The following is a 25,358-nucleotide window of genomic DNA, read 5'->3' as shown; positions in this document are numbered from 1 at the left end:
AGAAGTTCTGTATAGTTACTTTTCACTTTAATCCAAAATGACGGAACACCACACACAAAGAACAGAAGGTTTGCTGTATTATCATGTTAGTGATGTATAATCATATTTAAGTAGCATAATTTTGGTTGAAATTTTCTTGTCTCCCCTTTATCCTCATTGGCCTGGGAAATATTTTGAGTTGACCCAGTGAGAAACAGCCTTGCCAGACTTATGAAAATGGTCATATTTGTATGATAATTTAACCCTCTGCATGAGCAGTATTTCCAGATATCCCATAATGTATGATAATTTGACTGCAACTTCAATACATGTCTATTATAACAAACACAAACAGGACACATTCTGCACTGCAGTTGATGTTGTGCATTATCTGACGTGCCTCTTTACTACCAGGTGGGGGCGCTGTTCTGCCAGCTTTTTTCTAACATTGCTCTTTATTTCAAGGTAAAACTTCATAAGCTATACTATATATGGTCTGTGGTAATGTTTTACTGTAGCAGATTGTCCTGAGCAATGTCAAATTGGGTATGTACATAATTTTCCTCAAAATATGCAAATTTTAAACTTCTGTTAAGGTAATTTGTCTTTTTCCATCTGGCAACACTGGTTCACATTGTGCGTCTCTTCATGTACACACTCGTTAGCTTTGATCCAAACCTGACATTAGCGTAACATAATTTTATTGTATGTTATTAATAAATAAAATACAGTACATTAATTCCAATTTGTACATAATATTATATATAATGTATTTTATTCATTTAACATAGTTATAGAGACATTTTTAAAATAATGCAATTAAATCAAAACAAGTGTGTTTCTATTGATTTTTCTTTTGCTCTCAGTGTTTTTCCTACTCAGTTCGGCTCTATGGTTGGAGACTAATGTTACATTCAGGATCGCCTCAGGTCAGTACAGTATTTCTGGCTCCACTAAATGTTTTTAGACTGCGAGTCACTCAATTTCCACAACGCAGACAACTGCATAGTGATTAAATAGACAGTAAGAATACTGTATTAAAAGTGTGTTCAGCTGACAGAATGGTTACGAGGTGTGCGCCGTCTTCATAACCAGACGTTAATTTGGAAAGTTAACTGACGTCCTCGTGCTAGACAATACAGTATACAGAATTGTATTTTTGAGGAAGAGTGTTGCCATTCATTACCGAATTCGTGTTATGTAAGCGTGATAACTTGTCGTAGCCTAATCACTGGTAAGAAACGAGTTAAAAAGCCTTCGTTGAGATTTACTCGTTTTTTATAGTTATTTGTCTGTAAAGGGGCGCTAACGCTCACAATAGCTGTCACCTGCAGACGAAACGTAGCAACTTGCAAGCTAGCTAATTAAGAAAGTCATTGTCGCCATTTTCTTTTCTGTCAGGTAAGTATCGGCTACATCATCAACCTTAGTGGTGAACGATCATGGCATTTACATCTTTTTTGTCGTATTTGTTGAGAAGTGCATTCAGGCCATTTTTTTAAGGATGGAAAAAGATCGACGTTTCAACTTCAAGCTTCTGGTGCCACCCAGGGTGAATAACAACCAGGTGTCTGCTGTTAAACCCCAAGAAACTGTCGATAATGGAGCTGAGCTGGTAAGTTATTACCATATAGTATCAAACAGCTAGCTTTTAGTGGCCATAATCATAAACACAATCTCATGACAGAGCTCTGTATGTACTCCCACTGTACTACTTTCCTCTAGGGACCCAGTAAATATTTTGCCAAAGACCAAAGCAAGCCTTTCCTGAATAAAAATGTTGTTGCACCAACTAAACCAACCAGACAAGGTAATGTCAAGAAACATACATGTAATAGATGTACTGCACCACTTATTAAAGACTTACTGTCTCTCCTTAAAAGATGCCCTCAAGATGAAAGTGGCCCCAACAGAAAAAGAGGTAGCAATGAGAAGCAGTGTTACAAAATTTTGAAATTTGTAAAATCAAGTCTGTGATTAATGCTATCTGATAAAGCATGACTTGAACTTTAATTTGATACCCCTTTAATTTCCCTACCGCAAATATTAAAGAAGTTAGAGCAGATTTTATACTGGAAAATAGTGGCTTTGGTCCCCATTGCGTTAACATTTAGTCAAGACAAAAGCTGTAATGGACCCACGGACTTTAGCAAGTACAACCGTACTACAAAATATATAATAACTTAGGCTGTGAAAATCGTTTTTAAAAGTCAACAGAGTAGCCATTTGCATTTTTTTGATAATCAAAAAGTACAGGAAGAAAATCAAGTGTCATATTTTTCCTAGCACTGCAGTGCAGCAGCAAGCTTTGTATTTGTTTTTACTCCACACCAGGGGTCACCAATGTTTCCTGTTGGCCCCCCCACGACCACATGAGGTGCCCGCAAGCCTGCTTTTCATTCAGGTTTTCAGTTAATAATGAAAGAACAGTAGAAAGAAATGCATTCTGAAATACAAAATGTGAGTTGTGGACACCAGCATTTTGTTAATGTTCTGGTAAAACAAGCATATTCGCTTTGTTTGGTTTTAAAATAAGCTCTGGAAATAAATGTTACAAAAGTGAGTAGCTCTTGGCCATTTTCATTTTGTAAAAGTAGCTCTCACAAGGAAAAACGTTGGTGAACCCTGCTCCACACTAACCACAAGAAATACTAGCTAACATCGATGACAGGAATGTATAAAAGCCACCAACATCCACTCCATATTTGAGAAAATCTATGTTTTTTAAGCATGATCTTGTTACAATGAAGTGGCATAGAAAATGGATGGATGGATATCTAAATTATCCATATTTTATTTGCTTTTATATTTACAATTAAGGCATCCATATTGAATATAGGACATATATCCGATACGATTTTTAAGGACATCCCCACGGACTCTCCTAGCAGAGCGTGCTCGCTCAGTGTCCGATTTTTTCATCGATAAAAAAAAAAGGGGTTTTGTAACATTGCTATATTGAGCATATAACAATCAACAGTCTTGAATCACTCTGCAGAACATTTAAGCAAAAGGTCAATTAATATCATCTGTCATTGTTTCACAGAGAGAATGCAGTCCCGGGCTGCTTTATTCCAAAATATTTGACGAAGTGGAGAAAATCAAGTGCTGGAAAGCCAAAGTAGACTGTGTTGCTGTGCAAAGCGAGAGGAAACTTCAAGAGAACAAAAGAACAATTGACAGTCAGCGCAATGCCATTAAAGAGCTGCAGGTGGGTGCCTTTTCACCCAAATACTTTAGAAGTTACAGTGCTTTACATTGTGTGTTCATTACAGTTTGAAAATGAAAGTCTCAGCATCAAGCTTGAAGAGCAGATAAGTGAAAATGAGGATTTGACGAACAAGTATGTCTTTATTGTGTGGAAACAGCAGGTTCTGCTTAAAATGTTGCTAATTGAATATTTTAATGCAGAAACAACGCAACGCGCAACTTGTGTAATATACTCAAGGAAACGTTTGAGCGGTCAGCTGATAAAATGCAAATACGTATGTGTCTTTGATTTCTACGCACATCTCACAATTTCATTCCCATGCAAAAGAAATTGACATTCAATTTTGTGTTTTGTAGTTGAATCTGAAAGAGAGGAAACCCATCACCTACTAATGGAAAATAGTAACAGTGTTCAGGTACTGTTTTATATTCATGTCAGACTGTGCAATAAATGAACTTTAAATTCTATAGTCATTTAATCCAGGGACTCTCAAACTGGGGCCCACGAGCCACATTTTTTTTACAATAAATTGATTCAGTTATGGTTTTGTTATGTTATGATTATTATTATGTAATAATCATGAGTTATAGTTATGATTAAAACGTGCATAACTACAAATAGGAACCACTAGGTCAATAAAACAAACATTCTGAGCTAATAGTTCTCACTTCCATTAGGGTTTGTGGATTTAAAACTTTGACTTTACTGTGATGCACCAGGTTAATCGCGGAAGTGTTGAACTCTTGCTGCACAATGGATGAATACTTAAGTCCATCCACTGCAACAAGGGATGCAAAGTCCAAAGTGGCTGAGCTTGGAGTGAAGGAAGGCCAAAGTGTGTCATGTGTCTTCAGGTGCTTGAAAATGAATCCATGAAGCTAAGGCTTAATTAACATGGTTACAATGTTGACTTTTCTGCCAGTAATTTTAATAAGAGGCAGTAAGTAATAATAATAATGTCATCATGTTAAAGTTGAAGTAATTGTGTACGCTTGAAACTGGTTTTAAAATTGATTCATTTGGACTGTTCACAGTCTTTGTACTGTTCATTTTGTTTAAGCTTTAAGATCTGTTACTTAAAAACAGAATTTGTTAATATGTTAAAGTTAATGTTTATAAAACAGGTCTGAAGTATTTAGGTTGAAATTTATTTTTTTCAATCAACATGAACATTATTAGATGGTCCTTGGAACATCTCTCCTGTAAGGCTCCCGTGGCCCTGCAAAGTTTGAAAATCCCTGATTTAAGTTATAATCCTTTTTAGAAATTGATTGCAGCATTTGATCACCTTCGCAGTCAAGCTGAAGCTGATCAGAAAGAGTTGCAGACAGGTTTGTCCTGAACTTCTTTAAAGTAGTTTAAACATTGACTTACAAGTGTCCCATTTTTCTTTTTGCAGTCAAAGAGGCCGTGCTGCAATTTGAAGCTCTCAAAGAGAAGTATCAGCAAGAACACGCCATGAAAGAGAAAGAAGTTAGTAAAATGAAAGACAAATGGATTAGCAAGTAGCGACAAACTACTATTGCCACTATCTAGTGGTGTCACAAGACGTTACGATATTTCTTGTTTAGAGAAAAGCTGTCTCGCAAGAACACGGCAGCCAGAAGCCAATCAGACTAAACTATGGCATTGCTACTGTGAATGATAATACACGTAATATGAAAGTGAAGGCAAGATTGGAGCCGCACATTAAGTTCTCTATGCACACTATGCCCTTGCAGTCCAACCTACCTTGGTATTCCCAGTGTCACTAGTTGTTAAGTCATGTGCGGCTGAAAACACGACTTATTCTATTTGACTTCTATCAAAACAGATAATATTTCTAAATGCGTCAGACTTATTCACTACTGGTTTGGCACTCTAAGCATCACTGTAGTTCTTTTTTAGCGCGAACCTAAAACTAATCTACAGTAGAACAATTTATTTTACATGTCTTTACATAACTATACATCAACGTAAATGATTAGTAGTAGTTGCTACAACTGACATCATTATTTGAACTTATAATTTTTAGTTTTCGTTTCAAGTTGTTGGAAAAAAGTTCAACTTTTAAAAGCATCATGCTTAGGTAACGCATGCAGTCATAAAACATTTCAAAATGTTCCTGCATTGTTTTGTGAATCAGTTAAATAAAAAAAAAACGTCTGTACAGTCTTTTATTTTGTTATTGTAGTTTTCGTAAAAGTAATGTTCAAATATTGTCAATATTGTGCATCGTCTAGTTTCGTGAGCTGAGTGTATCGTGACACCCCTACTACTATCTGATTGCTTCTCAGGTGCTGACATTCAAAACTAATCTTCAAGATAAAGAAGGTGAACTAAAAAAGGTCCAGTGTGACCTCCATGATGCTCAAGATCAATACAAACTACTTCAACAGGCAACAAGTAAGATAAATGCCACACAATTAAGCACATAGTGAATGTTGTTAATGTTCAGTTCATTTTGAAGCCATATCAAATATACATTCCATATCAAAACTTTAAGACTTTAAAAACTTTAAGATTTTAAGAATTTACATTTTGCACTGTTCTCTTGTCTGTTCCTGATCTTAGGCAGGTTCTATGTAGAGCTTCAAAATGCAAAAAGAAGAAATAGGAGTGAGACAAAAAAAATTGAGTAAGCAATTTATGGGAAACGTTAAAGTGACATCAGCTGATGGATAACGGGGAGACAAGAAAACAAAAGACCATAGCTCGACAAAAAATAAAAATAAAAAATAGAAATAAATAACATTTTCAAAAAAGGAGTCAGTAATGAGTAGCTGCAACATTCTTGTTATTCACCAAAAAAAATTGGTTTGGATTTGCTTGATGCCAGTGTTTCCAGTAGACAAGTGGGAATGTTGCTACAGGTGGTGAATATGGCTTCACGCAGCATCCACTGTCTGGAACTTATGTCCAGTTTTGTAAACCCTTTCCATCTATCCTCAATTGTTATTCCTCTGGAAGACGGCCTTTGTCAGGCGGGCATTGTGACGTGCAGCGTTGTCCTGTTGAAAACCTAGTCATTACCACACAGACATGGACCTTCAGTCATGAGGGATGCAACATCTCCACATAGCCAGCTGCAGTTTGACGTCACTGCACAACCTTAAACTCAGTTGTTCCATTGAAGGAAAAAGCACCCCAGATCATGATGGTGCCCCCTCCACTGTGCTCTGTGGAAAACATCTCAGGTGGGATCTCCTTGTCATGCCAGTAACTTTGGAAGCCATCAGGACCGTCAAGGTTACATTTTTTTTCAAGATTCAAGAGTTTTATTGTCATATGCATAGTAAAACAGGAAGTTATACTATGCAATGAAATTCTTATTCTGTTCATTCTCCCAAGAAAAGAAAGAAAACACAAGAAAGAATAAGAACATAAGAAACATATATACCAATAAATTAAGCAACAACAACAACAGAAGAGACATTAATACAGATAAATAATACAAATAAATAAGTTAAATAAATAAATAAATAAGTAAATAAAGTGCTATGAGCGTGTTGTGTGCAGCGTGTGTGAGTGCTTCGTTGAGAAGCCTGATGGCCTGTGGGTAAAAGCTGTTCGCCAGCCTTGTGGTCCTGGACTTCAAACTCCTGTAGTGTCTGCCTGACGGTAGGAGTGTGAATAATGAGTGTTGTGGATGTGTGCTGTCCTTGATTAGGTTGTGTGTTCTTCGTAGGACTCTAGTTTTATAAATGTCTTGCAGTGAGGGGAGGGCTGCCCCAACAATGTTCTGTGAGGTCTTGATCACCCGCTGGAGTGCCTTCCTATCACGTGTTGTACAGTTACCGTACCAAACAGTGATGGAGGCGGTAAGGACACTTTCGATGGTGCATCTGTAGAAGCAACTAAGGATTGTGGTGGACATGCCAAATTTCTTCAGTCTTCTCAGGAAGTACAGTCTCCTTTGGGACTTCTTCAGAATTTGTTGGGTGTTGTGAGACCAGGTGAGGTCCTCGCTGATGTGTGTGCCAGGGAACTTGAAGGTTTTCACCCTCTCCACCTCAGTCTCATCAATAAACAGGGGTCTATGTGGCTCCTTTTCCCTTGTTCTTGGGTCGATGATCATCTCTTTAGTCTTATCTGTATTGAGAAGGAGATTGTTATCACGACACCAAGCTATGAGGTCCGCCACCTCTCTTCTGTATGATATTTCAACACCACCAGTGATCAGTCCGATGACTGTAGTGTCATCCGCAAATTTAATGATGCTGGTGTTGTTCTGGGAGGCCACGCAATCGTAGGTGAAGAGCGTGTAGAGGAGCGGACTCAGCACACACCCCTGTGGGGTCCCAGTGCTCACAATTCTTGAGCTGGATGTGCGGTTGTGGACTCTGACTGACTGGGGCCTGCCTGTTAGAAAGTTAAACACCCAGTTACAGAGGAGGGGTGACAGGCCAAGTGTGAGGAGCTTATTTGTGAGTTTATGGGGGCTGACTGTATTAAAAGCACAACTATAGTCTATAAATAGCATTCTGACATATGTGTCCTGGTCCTGTAGGTGAGAAAGGGCTTTGTGGATGGCAGTGTTGACGGCATCATCCGTGGACTGGTTCTGGCGATATGCAAACTGTAGAGGGTCCACAGTTGCCGGGATGCTCTTTTTGATGTGGGTCATGACTATTCTTTCAAAGCACTTCATTACAATAGGAGTGAGTGCTATAGGGTGATAGTCATTCAAGTAGGTCACGTTGCTCTTCTTGGGTACGGGCACTATGGTGGTGGACTTAAAGCAGGTCGGTACAGATGCTTGTGCAAGCGACAGGTTAAATATGTCAGCAAGCACGTCAGCTAGCTCAGATGAGCAAACCCGAAGTGCACGTCCTGAGATGTTGTCTGGGCCTGCTGCTTTTCGTGGGTTTGTTTTGTTCAGAACCCTGCGCACATCAGCTGATGTCATCATGAGAGGTGAGTCCTGTGCACTCCCCAAGCCCAGCCACCCTCTCTGCTTATCAGGTGTTTGGGTGTCAAAGCGGGCATAGAACTCGTTCAGCTCATCTGGAAGTGTGGTTTGGCTGGATGTGGCTACGCTACTCCGCTGTCGATAGTCTGTGATGTGCTGGAGCCCCGCCCACATGCGCCGGTGGTCTGAGGTGGAATAGTAGCCCTCCAGCTTCTGTCTGTACTGTCTTTTGGCCTCTCGTATGGACCTCCTCAGGTCATATCTGGCCTTTTTGTAGTCATCAGCGGTGCCCATGACAAATGCAGTCGAACGAGCACGTAGCTTAGCCCTTACATCACAGTTCATCCACTGTTTTTGATTAGGGTATTTTCTGTAATATCATCAGAGAATAAAACTTTCTTCCACCTTTTGAATGTCAGATGTGAATGTCGGAGGCACGTTTTGTGCCTTTAAGAGAGACAAGGCCTTTGAACCGCCTCAACCTACTAACCTAATTAGAACCTCCTTAAGATCCAACAGTGCAAAGTATAAATTCTTGCAATTTTTCAACTGGTGTTAAATTTTGATCAGGAGTGTATTTTAAAAAAATTGCAGATCAACAGAGTGAAGATCTCAAAAATTTAAAAATGGAGCAGGAGTCCCTTCGTGAAAAACTGCACTCAGCGGAGCAGTGTTGTAAAGATATTGAGGTGAATTCTATTACTGGTCTGTTTAGGTCTGCAAGCTTTTCTGCAGATCTGTTCAACATTGATTTTTTTTAATACTCAATGTCTGCAATGTCTGCTTTCACTGTAACCTGTTTCCTCTATCAAAGACAAATCGGAAAGCTATTGCTGCTATGCTGGAAGAGAGCAAAGAGGAATACGCACAGGTTGTCAGCAGCAAAGATTTAAGTTTGCAGGAGCTTTGCAGGGTTAAAAATGAACAAGCTGAGAAGCTTGAACGAGTTCAGGCAATCGTTCTGGAGCTGCAGAATGCATTAGCGTTTGAGGAGCAGAGGTATAAACTCTAAAATTCACAACACTGTCAAAACGCTCCTCTATAGTCATTTTGGTTGTGGAACTAATTCATGTTAAAGGTCTAAGGAATGTGAGGCAAAGCTTATGGTAAACAACAAGGAACTGGAAAGGAGTAAATTACTTTTAGGTGAGTTTTGATTACATGGATATTATTAATTCAATGCTTGATTTACTAAAAAAAAAGAGTGGAAGTAAAATATTTGATTTACTTGACAGCAGAGACCAAAGAGCAAAGTGCAAGAAAAGATGAGCAGATCAGAATCCTTGAGAGTGAATTGGTGAATTTTACTTTACTACACTTGTTTACATTTTTGCATTTCTAGCATCATTTTTATTGGATGTGTTATTTTCATTTTTAGGACAAAAGCATGACATCTATGGAGCTCATGAAAGGAAAAACTGATGTTCTTGAGGTCACAGTGAACCAACTCCAAATGGAGCTTTCAGCAAAAGCCCAAACAGCACAGCTCAGCATGGTGACACACATCAATCCTCTCAGAATAAATATTTTACAACCTTGCCATGACCAAGCAACTTTCTGCGATCCAGAGTAAAGCAGAGATGACATTTGCAGAAAATGAGCGACTGAGGAAAGCATGTGAAGCTGCTGAAAAGGCAGAAGAAGCTTCAATGGAGAAGTGCAGTGTCATGGAGGTTTTTAAATCTAATTCAATTTAATTGTAAGAAATAAAAACCCTTGATTGTATACAACTTGCTGTACACAGCTCTGTTTTTTGTTTTTTTTCTCAGAGCCAGTTAGGTGAGCTGAAGGAACAATTGTTCAATGAAATGAAGAAAACTGAAGAATGCAGCATTGTAATGTTGCAACTCAAGGAAGAACTCCCACAGTATCAGTGAGTTGAAAAAAAACATCATGTACCTCATCTACTGTATCTGTTGTATTGTGCATGACTAATATACTGTATGATGTGCCACATTTTAGAACCAAGTATGAAGAACTGCTGTCTAACTTTAATGATGTTCAGAATGAGAAGAAGGCTGTTGAGCAGCAGTTTGAGGACAGAACTTCTAATGTGAAAGCTATGGAAGCAAACCTAAAGGTTTGAGCTTTGCTGCACAAGGTGTATACTTCAAGTTGTGTCCAGCTATTAATAAAAAGCATTTTGACTGGCAGGTGAGCGAAGAGAAAGCCGTGAAGCTTACAAAGCATGTTCAGAGACTGGAAGTGGAAAACCAGCAATTAAGGTCAGCTTGCATTTTTGAGACTTAATGGTGTGTGACATGGCAAGGAAAGGTGTAGCCAAAAAGCAAAGAACAATTATGAATTAATCCATTGATCAATGGATTAATTGTTCAGTTCAGCCAGCGTCGATGCTGGCTGAACTGATAGCACTTTTATTATAGAGAGGAAGTCCTGGCTATTCCAACCCTAATCAAAGCACAATGTGAAGAAAAATTGACAACGTTGCAGAAGAACATGGAGGACAATGTAAGCATGCCAACTAAAGCCCAGCCACTATTATCAGAAACTCCCCCATGATTGCTGATCTAACATGTCCATCGTACTTTGTGTAGTGTGAGCATTTGCAGAAGAAACTGACAAAATCAGAAAGCCAGGTCAAAGCTGCAGAGGCAAAGGTGACAAGAAATACAGAAATATTAGTTTAATGTTAGTTTTCTGACTTTATGGAACTAATAACAAATTGTTTGGTGTGTAGCTCTCTAATCTCAGGAAGAAAATTGGAACTAACCACAAAGCCCAAGGCGAATACCAGAAAGAGGTTTGTGGTATAAGAAAGGATCATACATGCAAGTCAGTGTTTCCCCTACCATTGTACGTATTAGGGGGGACGCCCTACATCCCAAATTAATTTTGTTTGAATTGTATTGTATACATACAACAGGAGTAGTTTAAGGATACCTGTCATATAGAACATACCTTAACTTGTTATTTTATTAAACCAACTAAATAGCCTTATCTCATTTACTGTATATTTTTTAAACGACGGAACGTTAATTTTGTCTCTACATGGTCAGTGCACTTACAATTTCTCATCTGATGTCTTTATTGCATATGGAGCAGCATTCATTATTCAAATGATGTGTCTTAATTTTGACTTTTTGGCTTATTTTGTAGTCTTTATCGCTTTCCATTAGGAAAGTTTGTAAACTGTAACTGCGGAGGAGCAATCGCAGTCGGCTATGCTGTGCACATGCGTATGTGACCTAAATGTAACATTACACATTATAATCCGCCACTATGTTGCTTGTGCGTATGTTTGTGCCACCCATGACACACCCCCAAGGTCCCCCTACTCCTCCAAAGCCATAAACCGTGGGAAAATGTTATTATTATTTATGATTTTTTTCGTGTACTTGTGTATTTCAGATTAAAATGCTAAAGAAACAAATGGCAAAAGAGATTGAGAAATCTAGTCAACTCGAAAATAAGGTATCCTCTTTTCCTCTTGTTGTTATGTTATGCAGTCAAAGTATTGTAAAGCCTAGTTTAATTCATATGCTACTTTTGTCTTTAGGTGAACAGTCTGCGCAAGGAGTCACAGAACCTCAAAAGACAGCATGAGGAAAAGCATCAGAAGCTCCTCAAAGATTTTAAATCAACATCATCAGTTGCGGCAGATCTTGACAATGAGGTTTCTATTTTAATTAGATGTAGTATGATATTAGATAATCCATTATGCCTTTAGTCTGATAGGATTATCTCCCCCCCCCCCAGATACTAAAGCTCAGATCAACAACAGCTGAGGCCATCAAGAGCAAAGAGGATGCAGAACTGAAGTGTCAACACAAGACAGCAGATATGGTCGCACTGATGGAAAAACACAAAGTACGTTTTGTTTTCCAGAGATGTACCCTGTAAATTATTACTGTCCATTCAAACACATGCTTGACGTTGTCTTCCCTAGAGCCAGTATGACCGCATGGTAGAAGAAAAGGATGCAGAGCTTGACGTGATAAAGAAGCGAGAGATGGAGGCAGTTGCTTGCAGAAAGTCGTTGGTATAATGACTGAAAATAGTCACTTCAGAAAGTTCACACTATAGTCGTAATACAGACTTCACACAGCCTCTTCCATTTTAAGATGTATTTGTTACATTCTTGTAAATAGGAGTTGGATGTCTCCAAACTTAAGATTGAAAATGGTCAATTAAAGAAGCAGCTGATGACAGAAAAGGTAAGGATTACTTTTGCTTTTGTTTTACCATTTCTTATACTTTACATTTTTGATGGCAGGGTAACTTTCAAAAGGATTTAAGTGATCTGAGGAAAGAATTGTCATCACTCAAGTTCTCTTGGCTGTCTGAAGAAAAGAACAAGAAGGTACACCAAATGCATGAGCAACCACCATGGTGCGGTCTATTTTTTGTGGGATTTGTGAAACTCTCATTGGGACCCTCTCAGGCAAGTGCCTTCAACACGAATGAAGGGAGATGTGCGGACACACCAAGAAGCACCTCTTCAAAGATGAATGTGTTTGACTTCTCCAAGGTCTGTACAACTTGCTGCCTCTGCAAAGACTATGGAGAGCAGATGATTGAAACTCTGAAACACTGAAGAATACAGTTTGTAGGCAGTGATTTAAATTATTTAACTTTGACTCGACATTGAGTGATGAAAGTGTATGGATTTTTGATTCAGCTTTTCTTGCAACATTTGATACCTTTGATGTTTAAGGAATCTGACACTGGATCTATTGGAAAGACAAATGGCACAACACCACAGAACAAGGTGGAAGTCCCTGTTGATCTATAATATACAATGACCATTCACTTATTTCTTTTTTACTACTTATCTTGTGATAATCACAGTGATCCTTTTAGCATTATTGAGGACTAGACATTGCATTTCCTTCATGCTTTAGGAAATGCGCCGTGAGGACTTGACTGCCCCAGAAAGTGCAGCGAGCAGAGTTAGCAGAACTTCAAAGATCAAAGTAATTGATGGTAGCATTTGGATATTTACAGAATGCTTGATGTTGTCAGTATGCTGATGTACAGTATGTTCCCACAGACCTATAGAATAAGGACGCCCCCTAGTATCGGGAAGTTAGCAAGCTTGGAGAAGAGAACCATCGAGCTGGAGTCCGACAGCTCTGATCCAAACAACCTTTGGTTATGTATTTTTTATTATTAGTTGGCAATTTCTTAGCCAATGACAGCAGCAGGTCAGGAGAAGCATTCATTTGGTTCTCTGATCTTGACAGACCTGGGCAAGCACGTCAGAATCCTGTTTTCCTGGCCTCCTCTCGAAATGTAACAAAAAGGTAAAAAAAAAAAAAAAAAAAGCACAATGCAGTTTTAAGAATTAGTTAGAATGTTAAACACTGACAAAATATTTTTTTTAAACATGGTTGCTACATTTTTTCTTTCATCTCCAGAGCCCTGCTCAGAAGTCACCAGGAAACGCTCTGAAGTTAGCAGCCATGAAGAGGATGCGAGACGCTGGTTGGACCGCCGTTGTTGGCTGCGACAAAAAGAAGAAAATGACTCATGAGAAAATCTTTGCATAAGTAGCGCTTTTGCTCATCTTAACTAGAAAAAGAGGCCACAGACTAGGTTTCAATTTCATATTGCAACTTCAATAACAGCACAGCACATGACAGTATAAAATATAGTTGTGGTTGTATTTAGTCAGAGTTGTGGTCTAGTAGCAGTCATACAGTAGTGTGGTATTGTCATTGGAGTCAGACAAGTAGATGTAGTGTATGGATAGTCGTAAAAGTGTAGCATTAAGATATATACTTTAATAGCATTGGTGCTGTGGCAGTTTTTGTGTAAGTAATAGTAGTAGTAATAGTTTGTTCAGTGTAGTAATAATTTTGGTTGTAGTAGTAGGGGTCATAGTGTAATAGAGTCATATTAGTGTATCAGTAGTTAAGAGTATTTTTAACTACAGTAATTGATACTGTTACGGTTTAATGTTTACATGCACTTTCATATGTTTGACAATAAAATGTACAAGCAATGTTCAAATTACTTTAGATTGTCCATTTAATCTTTAATCTGAAATGTCATGGGTGAATTCCTGGAATTTTCGGAATTCTTAGGGAAAAAAATTTGCGCAACTGAAATTGGTCAAATGGGATTCTTGTTGTTTCCAGTGTGGTTGGAGGTCCATTGTCGCAGACTGGATCACCATCATAAGGTTCCTCAGAAATAATGACCAGTGTGCCACTGTCTGCTAAGAATGCATCTGCTGGCAGAGTAAATTATGTATTCAACATGTAATAAAACGTTTAACGTTTGTACTGGTTTTCAATATGAATTCCGTACCAGTGTCAAGTTGTGAAGAAGCTGATGCAAGTACTGGAATCTACATTGGCATCTGTGGAACATGGACACCAATAGCAGAGCAAACACATTCAGCACAATACGGAAGACTTTTATATGTTATAACATATTATATGTTCTCTCTGAGTTGTTTAGTTCCAAACTTGTTAGGGCAACAAAAAGGGACAATTACAGTCAATCAAATAAAAACATCTAGACCAGAGCTTTACCTTGAGTGGTTGTGTTGCAACTGCCAAACAAATTTGCAGCTGTAATTACCTAAGAGGTGGTGCTGTAGCCAACTGTCGTCTGGCCTACTACAGTGCCAATAAAAGCTGACTACTGGCTGCCAGGTGCTGTGCTCATCATTGACGTTTTATATTTAATGGCGCACTTGTCATAGTTATTGACTGAGAGACTCGGAGGATGCTGTGATCTTTGGCCCTGGAGTGAGTTCTGTAAGGTTTTCATTGGAATTGTATGCAAATGAAGTTGAATTCTCAGGCAGGCTTGAGGCAACAGTGAAGTTAAATTAAGACTTTTGAAGTGTGTGTTGTCTTTATACTTGCTGAGAAGGAAATGAGCAAAGATGACATCCATGCCTGCTGCTCCATGCCCTGGGAAGTAATAAATACAGTACATGCAAAGCCAAATTAATGCTGAAAAGATATATTTGAGATAAAAGATAATAATCTTCCTACCTGCTGTCTTTGTTGCACTATAATAGAAACCTGATTTCTCCACTTCCTTCTTCCTTCTTCCTTGGAAAGGGCAGCTGGTCGTTCCTGTTGTCTTACTGGCACCGAGCAGGTAAAAGTGGGTGGGTAAAAGCTTTGTAAACTTCTCCTATTGTGTGATGTCAAGGAGATTAACTAGTCAGGTGTTACTCAGATTAAATATGAACCTTTTGTCTGAGGTGTTTACAGTGCAACAGATCTTGAATACAAAACATTGTAAAAAGGCTAAAAAAAAAAAACAATTTTTTTTTTATTTAAAGACAAAGCTTTGTTTTATTACAGTTTTTGCCAACTGCTTACACCCAAATGAATGCTTAGACCAAAGCTACAAAACCAAAACTTCTTGTAACAATAGCTAAAACGCAATGTGACGATAGCTTAAACACGTTTTCTGCTTTGCACTTAGCTTGCAATTTTTCAACACAGTTGTCGCAGAACATTACACAGTTTTCTACATTACACACTTAAAGATAAAATACCTTGTTATCATTGGAAAACCACTTTGAATAAAAATGCACACATCTGCTAATTGCAATGGCAATGGCATTGGTAATCTGCAATGTGGGTCAGGTCCTTTGGCCAGATCCAGACAGAAGTTGGGATCCTATATTTATGAAATCCTCCCACGTTAAATACTAGTATAAACTACACTACTGTAAATACTTAACTAATACTAAACAAAATTTAAATTGTTTTGATTTGTGTTTGGAATTTGTACTGTACTGTACTCTATCGTTCTTTAGGTATTTGAAAGAAATTTCAAAAAGGAAATAAAACATCTGTTGCTTAATACTGTAACTTTCAGCTGTTGTTTGAGAAAAATAAATACAAATATTTTGACTTCAGTGTTTTGTGTAAAACACATCAGTCTGTTGCTTTTTTTCAAAATGGTGCAAATATGTATCATTTTGTTGCTAAAATGACAGTTTTAGAAGGTGTTGTTGGGTTTTGATTGTAGTGTTTCATTTTTACAGAGCTGTGAGGTGTTTTACAACAAGTGTTGTGTCTTATTTTGCTTGTGTATAGCAGTTTGACACAGCGAGCCTAATTTAACAAAATGTGTGAAAGCAATCAGCAAAAACTGTATTAGTATCAACATTTCAGCTTCTTCTCTTTACATTTCGCTTTTTGCTCATTATTCCCATTTTTGCTGGGTTTTTTAGTTTAATTTTATTTCTACAGTGTGCTGCGGGACAATAAAAAACAAGCTGTGGGCCACACTTTGAGCACCCCTGTCTTAAAGTTTGGTCACTTTCACAACATCTTCCTTCGCCCAGTCATGGTGTGCAAATCCTGACTTGTTGGCCTCCGTGTGAAAGTGTGGTGAATCCGTTTGTGCTTTCTCAGATGCCTGTAGTGGGTTGGAAGGGCCATGGACAGGTAAGATACCCCTGCTTTTTCATTTTTAATTGTTTTGTTTAAAAAATTAAAGCTCTGATCTCTACCTTTGATTTACTGTTCCATCTGAAACACATCAAGTCACTTTTCCTCACAAAGAGATTGGAGTTCAGCTTCTTTTGCTTGCAGCCACCTAAAACAAGTATGACTTATTGTTGCTTCACTTAAGGTTTTGTGGTAGTGGTAGATGGATAGTACTTACCTGTGGCCGTGCTCACCAAGAGTCCACCCACGACTGTGGTCAGTACGCCCAGCAAAGAGATGTAGAGGTAGGACAGAGAGTACAACGTGTCTGCTAATGGAGGCCTAACCCTGGTAAACACACACACACACAGGAAGTCACAATTTATCATATGTATTGTATAGATACAGTAGAGTGATTACTGAAAACCAACACACTAAGCCGTATGGAGAAAAATATTGTAATACAGTCAGACCTCGGTTTTCGTGCGCCCCAGTTTTTATATGATTACATTTTTTTATTTTTTTTGGTGCTTGAGAAAACCTTGCACGACCTCTTATGACTCACTCAGGTTGCAGGGTCACTGGACTGGTCCAGGGAGCTACTGTTGTCGTGTTATACTGGTGTGTGTTGTTGCAGCCCGCAGTGCTAACTGGCAGAGGGTTTGTCTTGGCAGTTGTTGGAGGGTAAATCTGGCCTCCGATCCCCACCCACAGAGTCAAGACCAGGCTGAGGATCACTCCTGTAAGGCCTCCCTGCAGAGCCAAAAGGATAGCGGTGAAATAATTTGTGCTTGTGTCCTGTTTGTTGTTATAGCAGCTCTGTGTCAGTGCATGTTCCACTTCATACTCACTATGGGGTTAGCTGTGCGGAAAAGCATGCCTAATAGATAAAGCCCAAGAAGAGGTCCGCTGATCATGCCAAATATGGAGAAAGCTGCCTGCGCACAGAAAACGATCAGGGCGTGTGCTTCTAACTATTCAGCTCATGGAGGAAACGGAGAGCAGAAGAGTCATAGTCATGTTAGCTATGTTTACCTGCAGTACACTTCCCATCAATGAAGCAATGCCAGCCATCCCGATACACAGAGCCCCAAAGAATACACCTTCGCAAGAAAGTAAGGTATTTCAGTGTAGCATTCTTGAATATGTGCAACAGTATTTTGAGAGTTGTCAGTCTTCAGCTAAGTGTACAGTATAGCTTTTAACATTTTTAACATTTTCACCATTTTTGGTAACTATGAGGCAGTATAGATGTATGATTTTGAAAAAGTCCTTCCTCCAGGAAATGTCAGGCCAATTAGTGCAATTGTAAAGGGGTTAAACATATTGAGCTAAATAGGTTGATTGTAATGATGACAGAAGTGGTTGATACACTCATATAGCTTACATAAAGTGCAGTATATACAGTGTTTCCCCGTTTTTCGGGGGTGATAGGTTCCCAAAAAGTGAAATCCGCAAAGTAGCCAACTTTATTTGTTTACAATAGTCATACACTCCTGATCAAAATCTTAAGACCAGTTGAAAAATTGCTAGAATTTGCATTTTGCACATTTGGATCTTAATGAGGTTTTAAGTAGAGCTACAAAATGCAAAAACAAGAAGGGGGAGTGAGACAAAAAGTGTTTTGAAAAAGTAATTTATTGAAAACAAACTGAAATAGGCTGTTTATCAGCTGATCAAAACTTTAAGACCACAGGCTATAAAAGCCAAAATCTGCTCAAAATTGTCATTTTCTGTCAGCCATTCACACTGTTATGCCCTCCTGATGGCTAAAGCTCAGAAGCTTTCTCTTTTTCAACGTGGTCGGATTGTCGAGCTGCATAAGCAAGGCCTCTCGCAGCGTGCCATTGCTGCTGAGGTTGGGCGCAGTCAGACAGTCATTCTACATTTTTTGGAAGATCCGGAGCATTATGGAACAAAAAAGTCAAGTGGTAGACCCAAAAAAATCACACCTGCGCTGACCCGGATGATCCGATTTACTGTCCATCAATACACAGGGAGGTCTTCAACCCAAATTAAGGCCCTTACTGGTGCCGACTGCAGCGCAATAACCATCAGACAGCATCTGAAGGAAAAGCGTTCCTTCAGATGGAAGATGTTTTCTACCCAGCACACTGGAGGGGGGTCCATCATGATCTGGAGTGCTTTTTCATTCAGTGGAACACAGGAGCGTCAGGTGGTGCGGGGTCGTCAAACAGCAACTGCTTACATGCAGATGTTGCAGCGGGCATCCCTCATGACTGAGGGCCCTCGTCTGTATGGTAACAGCTGGGTTTTAAACAGGACAACGCTGCAGTTCACAATGCTCGCTTGACCAAGAACTTCTTCAGGGAGAATAAGATCACTCTTTTGGACCATCCTGCACGTTTCCCTGTTTTAAGTGGAGCTACTCATTACTGAGTCCTACTGAGAATTTTTTTTGTTCTGGTTTGGAGAGTTTTTTCATTATTTTTTGAGCGATGGTCTTAAACTTTTGATTAGCTGATAAACAACCTATTTCAGTTTAATTGTTGTTTTCAATAAATTACTTTTTCAAAATGTTTTTTGTCTCACTCTCCCTTCTTGCTTTTGCATATTGTAGCTCTACTTAAAACTTCATTAAGATCCAAATGTGCAAAATGCAAATTCTAGCAATTTTTCAACTGGTCTTAAGATTTTGATCAGGAGTGTATATATTTTAAGGATGTAAAACCCTCTCCTTACACTTTTCTCAGACAGGCATTAACATTTTCCCACATTTTAAACACTCTCAGAGTTCAAATTTCGTTTGAATTTTAATTATCAGTCTACTGGGTTGGACACAATAAATTATTATGTGACTCACACGTATTCACTCCTCTGACCTTGTCCTGGCGCCGTTGGGCTGTAGCGTTTTTGTATCCTTGTTAAAACATATTGCTACTGCCGTCATCCTCCTCCTCATCCTACTTCTTGAACCTGTTAGCTGCTGCTGCTACTTCTTCTATTGTTTATTGGCGATTAGCAAGCAGCTCACGCAGTTAGCTAGTTAGCTAGACAGCACAAAGGAGATTGACTGACAATGGTCTACAGCCAATCAGGACGGAGAACACAATGGGCGGGTTCTCCCTTAGCCAGTAAGGACTGTTGTGGCTCTAGTAGCTAGCTTCTACTGTGGGTTCCTAATATGCTCCTCCAGGCATGTAAACACATACTGAGTGAAGTGGAGCTGCACACGTCTTCAACATGAGTATAACACCCTCTACTGGTAGCAGTAGCATTTACAATAACAGACACATCCAGCTGACAGATAGATTGATCAGATAGATCGCTCTAATACACCACGAGGACGCAGAACACAATGCGTGTTCATATGCTGTTAAAAAAAATGCAAAATTGCAAAAAATCTGCGAAACACCGAATCCACGAAAGGTGAACCGCAATGTAGCGAGGGAACACTGTATCAACATAAAGACCTGCATTTTTCCTGTCAGCTGTCCAAAACATACCTCACGCATGTCCCAGCTTGTGCTAGATTGCTCAGAAAAGCCTCCAAAGATGACATGGGATTGTGGCATCGTACAACGTGTCACTTAATAACAGATACACATTTTAACATCTTTTGTTATTTTAGGTTACCAGTGGAACTTTCTCAGAGCTCACTGTTGCCTTGTAAGTAAACCTTTATGTAATGCAACTAATGTCATGTCATTATTACCTTGCTACTCATGAACATGTTTGCTTACATTGCATATGATTTCTCCATGTGCTTTCAATGAGGCTGTTCTCAAGAGAATTTGGTAGTTGGTACAAAAGCCAATTATGTACTATTTGTGTTTTGTATGTGTGTTAAAAAACAATAAAAAACAATATTAGTTTATATACAGTATTAAGTATTTTATGATTCCATCAACATTTTTTGTATCCAGACTTACTTAGGCCCATGTTTATCCATGTCTTCTGCTTCTGTGTCAGGTTTTTGCTTACGGGAAGAATGAAGTCTTCCACAGTGACAGCAACAAGGGCATTAATGCTAGAAGACACTGTGCTGAAAAACAAATATATGTATGGTTTTAAAATGATTAATTACCTTATTTAGTGAGAGGGTATGCACCACCACAACAATAATAAGCACACTGTATTGTTAAATGAATGCCTTTCTGACAGTGCCTATCAAAGGCTTTTCCCAGTTGTTAAGGTGGATTGTGCAGGTATACCTCATGTTGTCAGCATTCATTGTCTAAGCCAATGCATTGACATCTCACCTCAGGGTCCCGCTGTATGCAGCAGCCACAAACAAACCAGGGATTCCGGGGTAGGCTGCCAAAATGTCCATGACAAGGTAAGGAAGTAACTGGTTTTACAAAGACAAACCAGTTAATCTTTCCACATGTGTTCACTGTTATTCATTTCACAGGTGAAAAGTGACTGCAGAGTCACTGAATGAGTTGTTACATTTGCAACTGGGGTTACCTGATCTGTGGTGTTGACGTCACCATTTGTAAACGGGTCGCAGTTCTTGTAAATGGAGTACATGGTGAGTCCGGACAACACAGCCAGACTCACAGTCACCCACAAGCCCACCATGTTTAAATACAAAGACCTTGGGGGTGGAAAGCCAGCTATCACAAAGCTATTGCATAATGATGATAATGTGCTGCATTTGATGTGCTTGCAAGAACGCTCACATCTTGGCATGGCCCAGTGTTTTGCAGGAGATGTAGCGCTGCACCTGGGACTGGTTGATGGCGTAGATTGACGCCCACATCATGCTTCCACCGATTGTGATGGTCCAGAAAGTATGTCGCTTCAGTGGATCGGGGTCAAAGCTAAGTGAGATTTTTTTTTAATTAAACAAAAGGATTTAAATGGTGACTGAGATAACATTTAAGTTATATACACTATAAACAAAATATTTTTGTAAACTTACCAGTTGTATACCAAACAAAATATCACAAGCATGTATAAGCTTATACTGTATGACGCCCTGCCCTGCCTTTCATTAACCACCTAACAAGGTGTGAGCTTACTCAAACGCCTCTAGCCTGCCCCCCAGCCTGGCATCTTCCCAAATGTTGGCCAGGCCCCGCTGCACCACAGCCCCTCTCGCTATTACAGCCACGAAACCCGTCAGCATGATCACCATTTGCAGCACGTCGGTCCAAATGACTGCTTTCAGGCCACCCTATAGACAATACCAGCAAAAAGGTAGTTTGAGCAGCAAGATGCAAGTACAAACCCATTTGAACAGACATGTAAAATGAGGTTTAAAGATATAAAACATACAGTACATTGTTTTGGCAAGGTAATAATAACACAGCTGATGTGTGGATTCAAAAATGTGATTGTGTTTTACCAACCAAAGTGCAGTAGATGATACACACTGACCCCGTAGCCACCAGCACTCCCCACAGGTCAAGTCCAGTAACTGAATCATAAGAAAGGCACATGACCCTTGCTTAGTTTTGAGAATATGCCATTAAGTAATTAAGACTATATTTAGCCATCACTTTTTTGTTTGTTTTGTTAGGGTCTCAGTCCTATTTCCTGTTGCTTCCTTGTGTGTGTAGTTTGTGTAGGTAGGAGCTTCCTACTGTTTCGTGCAGTACTATATTCACTCTGTTTCTCTAGCCACTTATCGCTCTCAACACTTGGCTGAAAGAGAAATAGTTCCCAGTTATTACTGTTGCTGCCTCGCCTTTCTTCAAGCCTTCTAGCATTCTTCACCGCCCCATCTCACCTGACGCTCTTTTATAACTTTTTTAACTATTCTTATCTGAACGCATCAACAGCAGTGCAATCCAACACCATATATGTATCTTCAACTCCAAACAAACACGTCTCTAGTCCAGTCATTGCAACAATACTTCCTTATTGTCACAAGACAGACCGCGAGGTGCGTTCACTGACTCTCCTAACATCACAACAACGTCTTTATTATGCGTGTATGGGTGGTCAAAATCGACATCAGTGCAATGAAATCAAAAAGTCAATATTCTTATCACTCACTTTGTAACTCTTAATGTGGAAGTACTTTAATTATACTGTATGTTTTGTACGTTGAACCTTTGAATAAAATATTTTTAAAAAACATATAAATGTCAAAGCGGACCCCGCATTCTTTGACTTTTCAATATGCGGCTCTCGGTAGAAAACGTTTGGACACCCCTGATTTAGGTGGAGCTGCATTACGCACAAAAACCAAAACATAACACTTACAATCCAAAGGCCAAACTTGGAATTAACGCCACACCATGGACATACTGAATTTGTTGCTCTGTTGAGTACTCCATCACTCGTGCATCGATATCATTATCAGTAGAAAAAACGATACCGATATCATCCGATATCTAATTTTCATGCCAATTTATGCCATCCCTAGTCAAGATCTGAATATATTCTAGCTTTGTTGGAAATAGATTAGGAAATATAATCGCTTCAAAATTGTATTCTTCGCCGACTTACTTTGATTAAGTGCAAGAGCTGGAGCGTAGATGACCAAGCCAGTATACAGGGCCTGATAAAAGAAGGTGCCATTAGTTGATTGGATGGAAACAAAGCAAGCTTACATTCACATTCATGTAGGATGTCATCTGCCATTAAAGCAACAGGGAAAAAAAGACAGATGCTGTCTGTCGTGCAAATTTTTGCTAGTCTAAATCCACATTCTAAAAGAAGTCCTTTTTAAGTCACTGACCGTCTGCGAGATGTACACTGAAGTCCCGATTACTCGAATGGTCCGGTTGAAACGCAACTCCAGGTACTAGAAATGAAAGGAATCATAGTCTGGCATCTTAAAGCATTTAGCTCAGTCATCCATCCACATTATTTCTGATTACTTAATGTTACATTTACAGATTTGATAAACAGCAATGACTTTGTTGTACAGGTATTATTGTGTCTGAAGTAAAATAATAAAATAAGCAGTAAAATGAGTTTAGTTTTTTAAATTGAGGCGACAATGGTCTAACATCTTTTACCTCATAGGCACTGGTGATCTGCAGTCTGTAAAAAAGGGGCACAAAGATCTCGGCAGTGAGAGTGGACATGATGGCATGGGAGAAGCCAAACAACCAGAAGGACGCCCCATACAAGTATGCCTCAGAAGGTGTGCCAATGACAGTTATGCCAGACATGAAGCTGGCTGTTAGAGACATCGCCACTGGTACCGCTGTCATCTGCCGCCCTCCCAACAAGAACTCTTCGCTGCTGGTCTGCTTGCGGCCTCGGATGGCCTGGAAGAGGCCAATGCCTGCCGCTCCAAGGATTGTCCCGGCAAACACCACATAGTCCCAAACGGAGAAGGTGGCCACTGGACCACCTGTGCCAACCATGGTTTGTTCAGCCGAAGAAAGTGCTGTGTGCGTTACACTTGGAGCTGCAGACAGTTGTACTTATGGAATATCTCACAAGTCCAGTCGTGCATGAAAAAGTGCTATAAGACAAGCACACTTACATTAAACAGCCAACATCAAAATAAAATTGTATTCCCATTTGGTTTCCAGTCACAGTAGAGTGGGCAGCACTGCTTCACATAGACGCCTCTCTGCCTAATCAGCAGCTAACCTACTCCACCTGAAGTGTTCCAAAGACTATAAAAATCATTTCCCTTTGTTAATAATCCATCAAGGACACCCAAGTGCTGTGGTCAGCTGTCATCTGAACGCATTGTATAAATGCGTTATTGCTCTCAGTGTCCTGATATAGCCTCTTTATAGAATGCCACATTGAGACATTTCCTGGAGTGGTCAATGAACAGCTTTAGCTTGCTTACAACAGGGCGGTTATCAAAGAAGGCAGGGCAAACATATGCAGCTGGCCATTATATCATGTCACATATGATTAAATATTGCTCCTTTAGTCATGTTGAATCACCTTAAATCATCTCACAAATGATGTGTAATAGAACATTTCTTTGAACTCGGCATTTTGAAAAAATTACAAATGGAACAGGAAAACTTGTTTATTTAAAGGACCTTTGCGTCATTACAACATTAATATGTGCGGTATTTGTTGAGGGTAGCCTTTTTATGGGTGATTTAATTCAATTGATTTTTAATGAGCTGATCAGGTACACGCATTTTTAAACTTTAACCAGCACCTGTTAATGTTTGTTGACTGGCATGCTGTAGCTTCAGCTAGTTTGCCATGTGCAGGGTATACTACAACAATCACATGTTTGTTCATGTTTATGGCACAGAACTATACAAAAACATGCCTTCCTATGTTTATAATTTAGCTTAACTGGATAGTAAAGAAACTGAAGTTTTAAGAGAAGCACATGCTTGCAGGTAAGAACAATCACACATTATCTTGGTCAGGGAGACTTTGACTATCCTCGACAATCATTAAACAAACTCCTACAGATAAGGACATCTTAAGAGATTATATGACAATTTTTGTGTTTATGATTCTGAGTTTATGTGCGTAAATGTTCCCTGGTATATTTTAAGACCACTTTGTGGACTGTTTACAATGTTGTTTTGTTTACTCCTACTTGTAATGTTACATAGTGTTTATGAAGACACTTCTTCCCAGTTAACTGTTACACAAACGAGAGACTGATTAGGATATCTTTGGAAAACACAGTGAAACTTGGTTTTATATTTGAGAGGCTCTTTAAGAAATATGCAATCCTTCAAGCAAAAAGAAGGCTTATGGGTGTTTTGTGATGGTTGGACATTTGAACATGCGTTAACTCATGAGAGTAAACAATAAGTAATTAATGTCATCACTTTAATGGTCTCATTTCTTGTGGTCTCATTTTCTTCCAGATTGGAGATAAAAGCTCTTCAATGTGTATTATAGACACACATGTATATATTATGTATAGTCTGTGGAGTATTTATGTGCAGCAGTCACAGCATCACTTAGCTTGCAGGACCCCACTTCTCATCAGGTGATGCCAAAGAGAGCACATGGCAGCAGACTAAATAACAAATATTATGTT

The 25,358-nt window shown here is 39.2% G+C and overlaps 2 protein-coding genes across 13 annotated transcripts; one reads left to right on the top strand and one right to left on the bottom strand.

Annotated features, from left to right (window-relative positions):
• Window positions 1–457: 457 nt before the first annotated feature.
• Window positions 458–25,358, top strand: sycp1 (synaptonemal complex protein 1). Of its 12 annotated transcripts, none has more exons than XM_054784986.1 (41): window positions 481–525; window positions 846–908; window positions 1,460–1,594; window positions 1,705–1,789; window positions 1,863–1,900; window positions 3,026–3,190; window positions 3,255–3,322; window positions 3,391–3,464; window positions 3,547–3,605; window positions 4,455–4,521; window positions 4,590–4,663; window positions 5,467–5,575; window positions 8,676–8,770; window positions 8,896–9,080; window positions 9,160–9,227; window positions 9,317–9,378; window positions 9,460–9,576; window positions 9,650–9,754; window positions 9,851–9,954; window positions 10,044–10,161; window positions 10,236–10,306; window positions 10,466–10,550; window positions 10,637–10,699; window positions 10,780–10,842; window positions 11,451–11,513; window positions 11,599–11,715; window positions 11,799–11,909; window positions 11,989–12,081; window positions 12,191–12,256; window positions 12,316–12,402; window positions 12,484–12,570; window positions 12,757–12,810; window positions 12,944–13,015; window positions 13,093–13,194; window positions 13,286–13,345; window positions 13,460–17,225; window positions 20,043–20,080; window positions 20,679–20,750; window positions 20,826–20,945; window positions 21,114–23,743; window positions 25,183–25,358. In XM_054784986.1, exons 1-36 carry the CDS (start codon window positions 514–516, stop codon window positions 13,589–13,591), a joined length of 3,129 nt encoding a protein of 1,042 aa, XP_054640961.1. In that variant the 5' UTR covers window positions 481–513; the 3' UTR covers window positions 13,592–17,225; window positions 20,043–20,080; window positions 20,679–20,750; window positions 20,826–20,945; window positions 21,114–23,743; window positions 25,183–25,358. The 12 variants fall into 12 exon arrangements, with proteins under 12 accessions (XP_054640965.1, XP_054640961.1, XP_054640960.1 ...); XM_054784985.1 differs by lacking the exon at window positions 25,183–25,358 and having other exon boundaries at window positions 13,460–16,468; window positions 17,125–17,225; window positions 21,114–25,176; XM_054784987.1 differs by lacking the exon at window positions 25,183–25,358 and having other exon boundaries at window positions 21,114–21,241; window positions 23,396–25,176.
• Window positions 14,907–23,742, bottom strand: slc5a8l (solute carrier family 5 member 8, like). Its single transcript, XM_054784997.1, has 16 exons — window positions 23,389–23,742; window positions 23,106–23,171; window positions 22,874–22,925; window positions 21,769–21,836; window positions 21,439–21,593; window positions 21,097–21,237; window positions 20,882–21,011; window positions 20,674–20,762; window positions 20,344–20,456; window positions 17,486–17,553; window positions 17,302–17,388; window positions 17,016–17,203; window positions 16,689–16,798; window positions 16,534–16,619; window positions 15,053–16,439; window positions 14,907–14,968 (listed from the first exon to the last, which is right to left on the bottom strand). Exons 1-15 carry the CDS (start codon window positions 23,740–23,742, stop codon window positions 16,326–16,328), a joined length of 1,821 nt encoding a protein of 606 aa, XP_054640972.1. The 3' UTR covers window positions 14,907–14,968; window positions 15,053–16,325.

Source organism: Dunckerocampus dactyliophorus, chromosome 8 (assembly GCF_027744805.1).
Source record: "Dunckerocampus dactyliophorus isolate RoL2022-P2 chromosome 8, RoL_Ddac_1.1, whole genome shotgun sequence".
NCBI classification, from domain to species: domain Eukaryota; kingdom Metazoa; phylum Chordata; class Actinopteri; order Syngnathiformes; family Syngnathidae; genus Dunckerocampus; species Dunckerocampus dactyliophorus.
The sequence above is the reverse complement of the archived record's forward strand: the minus strand, read 5'-3'. Positions and strand labels throughout refer to the sequence as shown.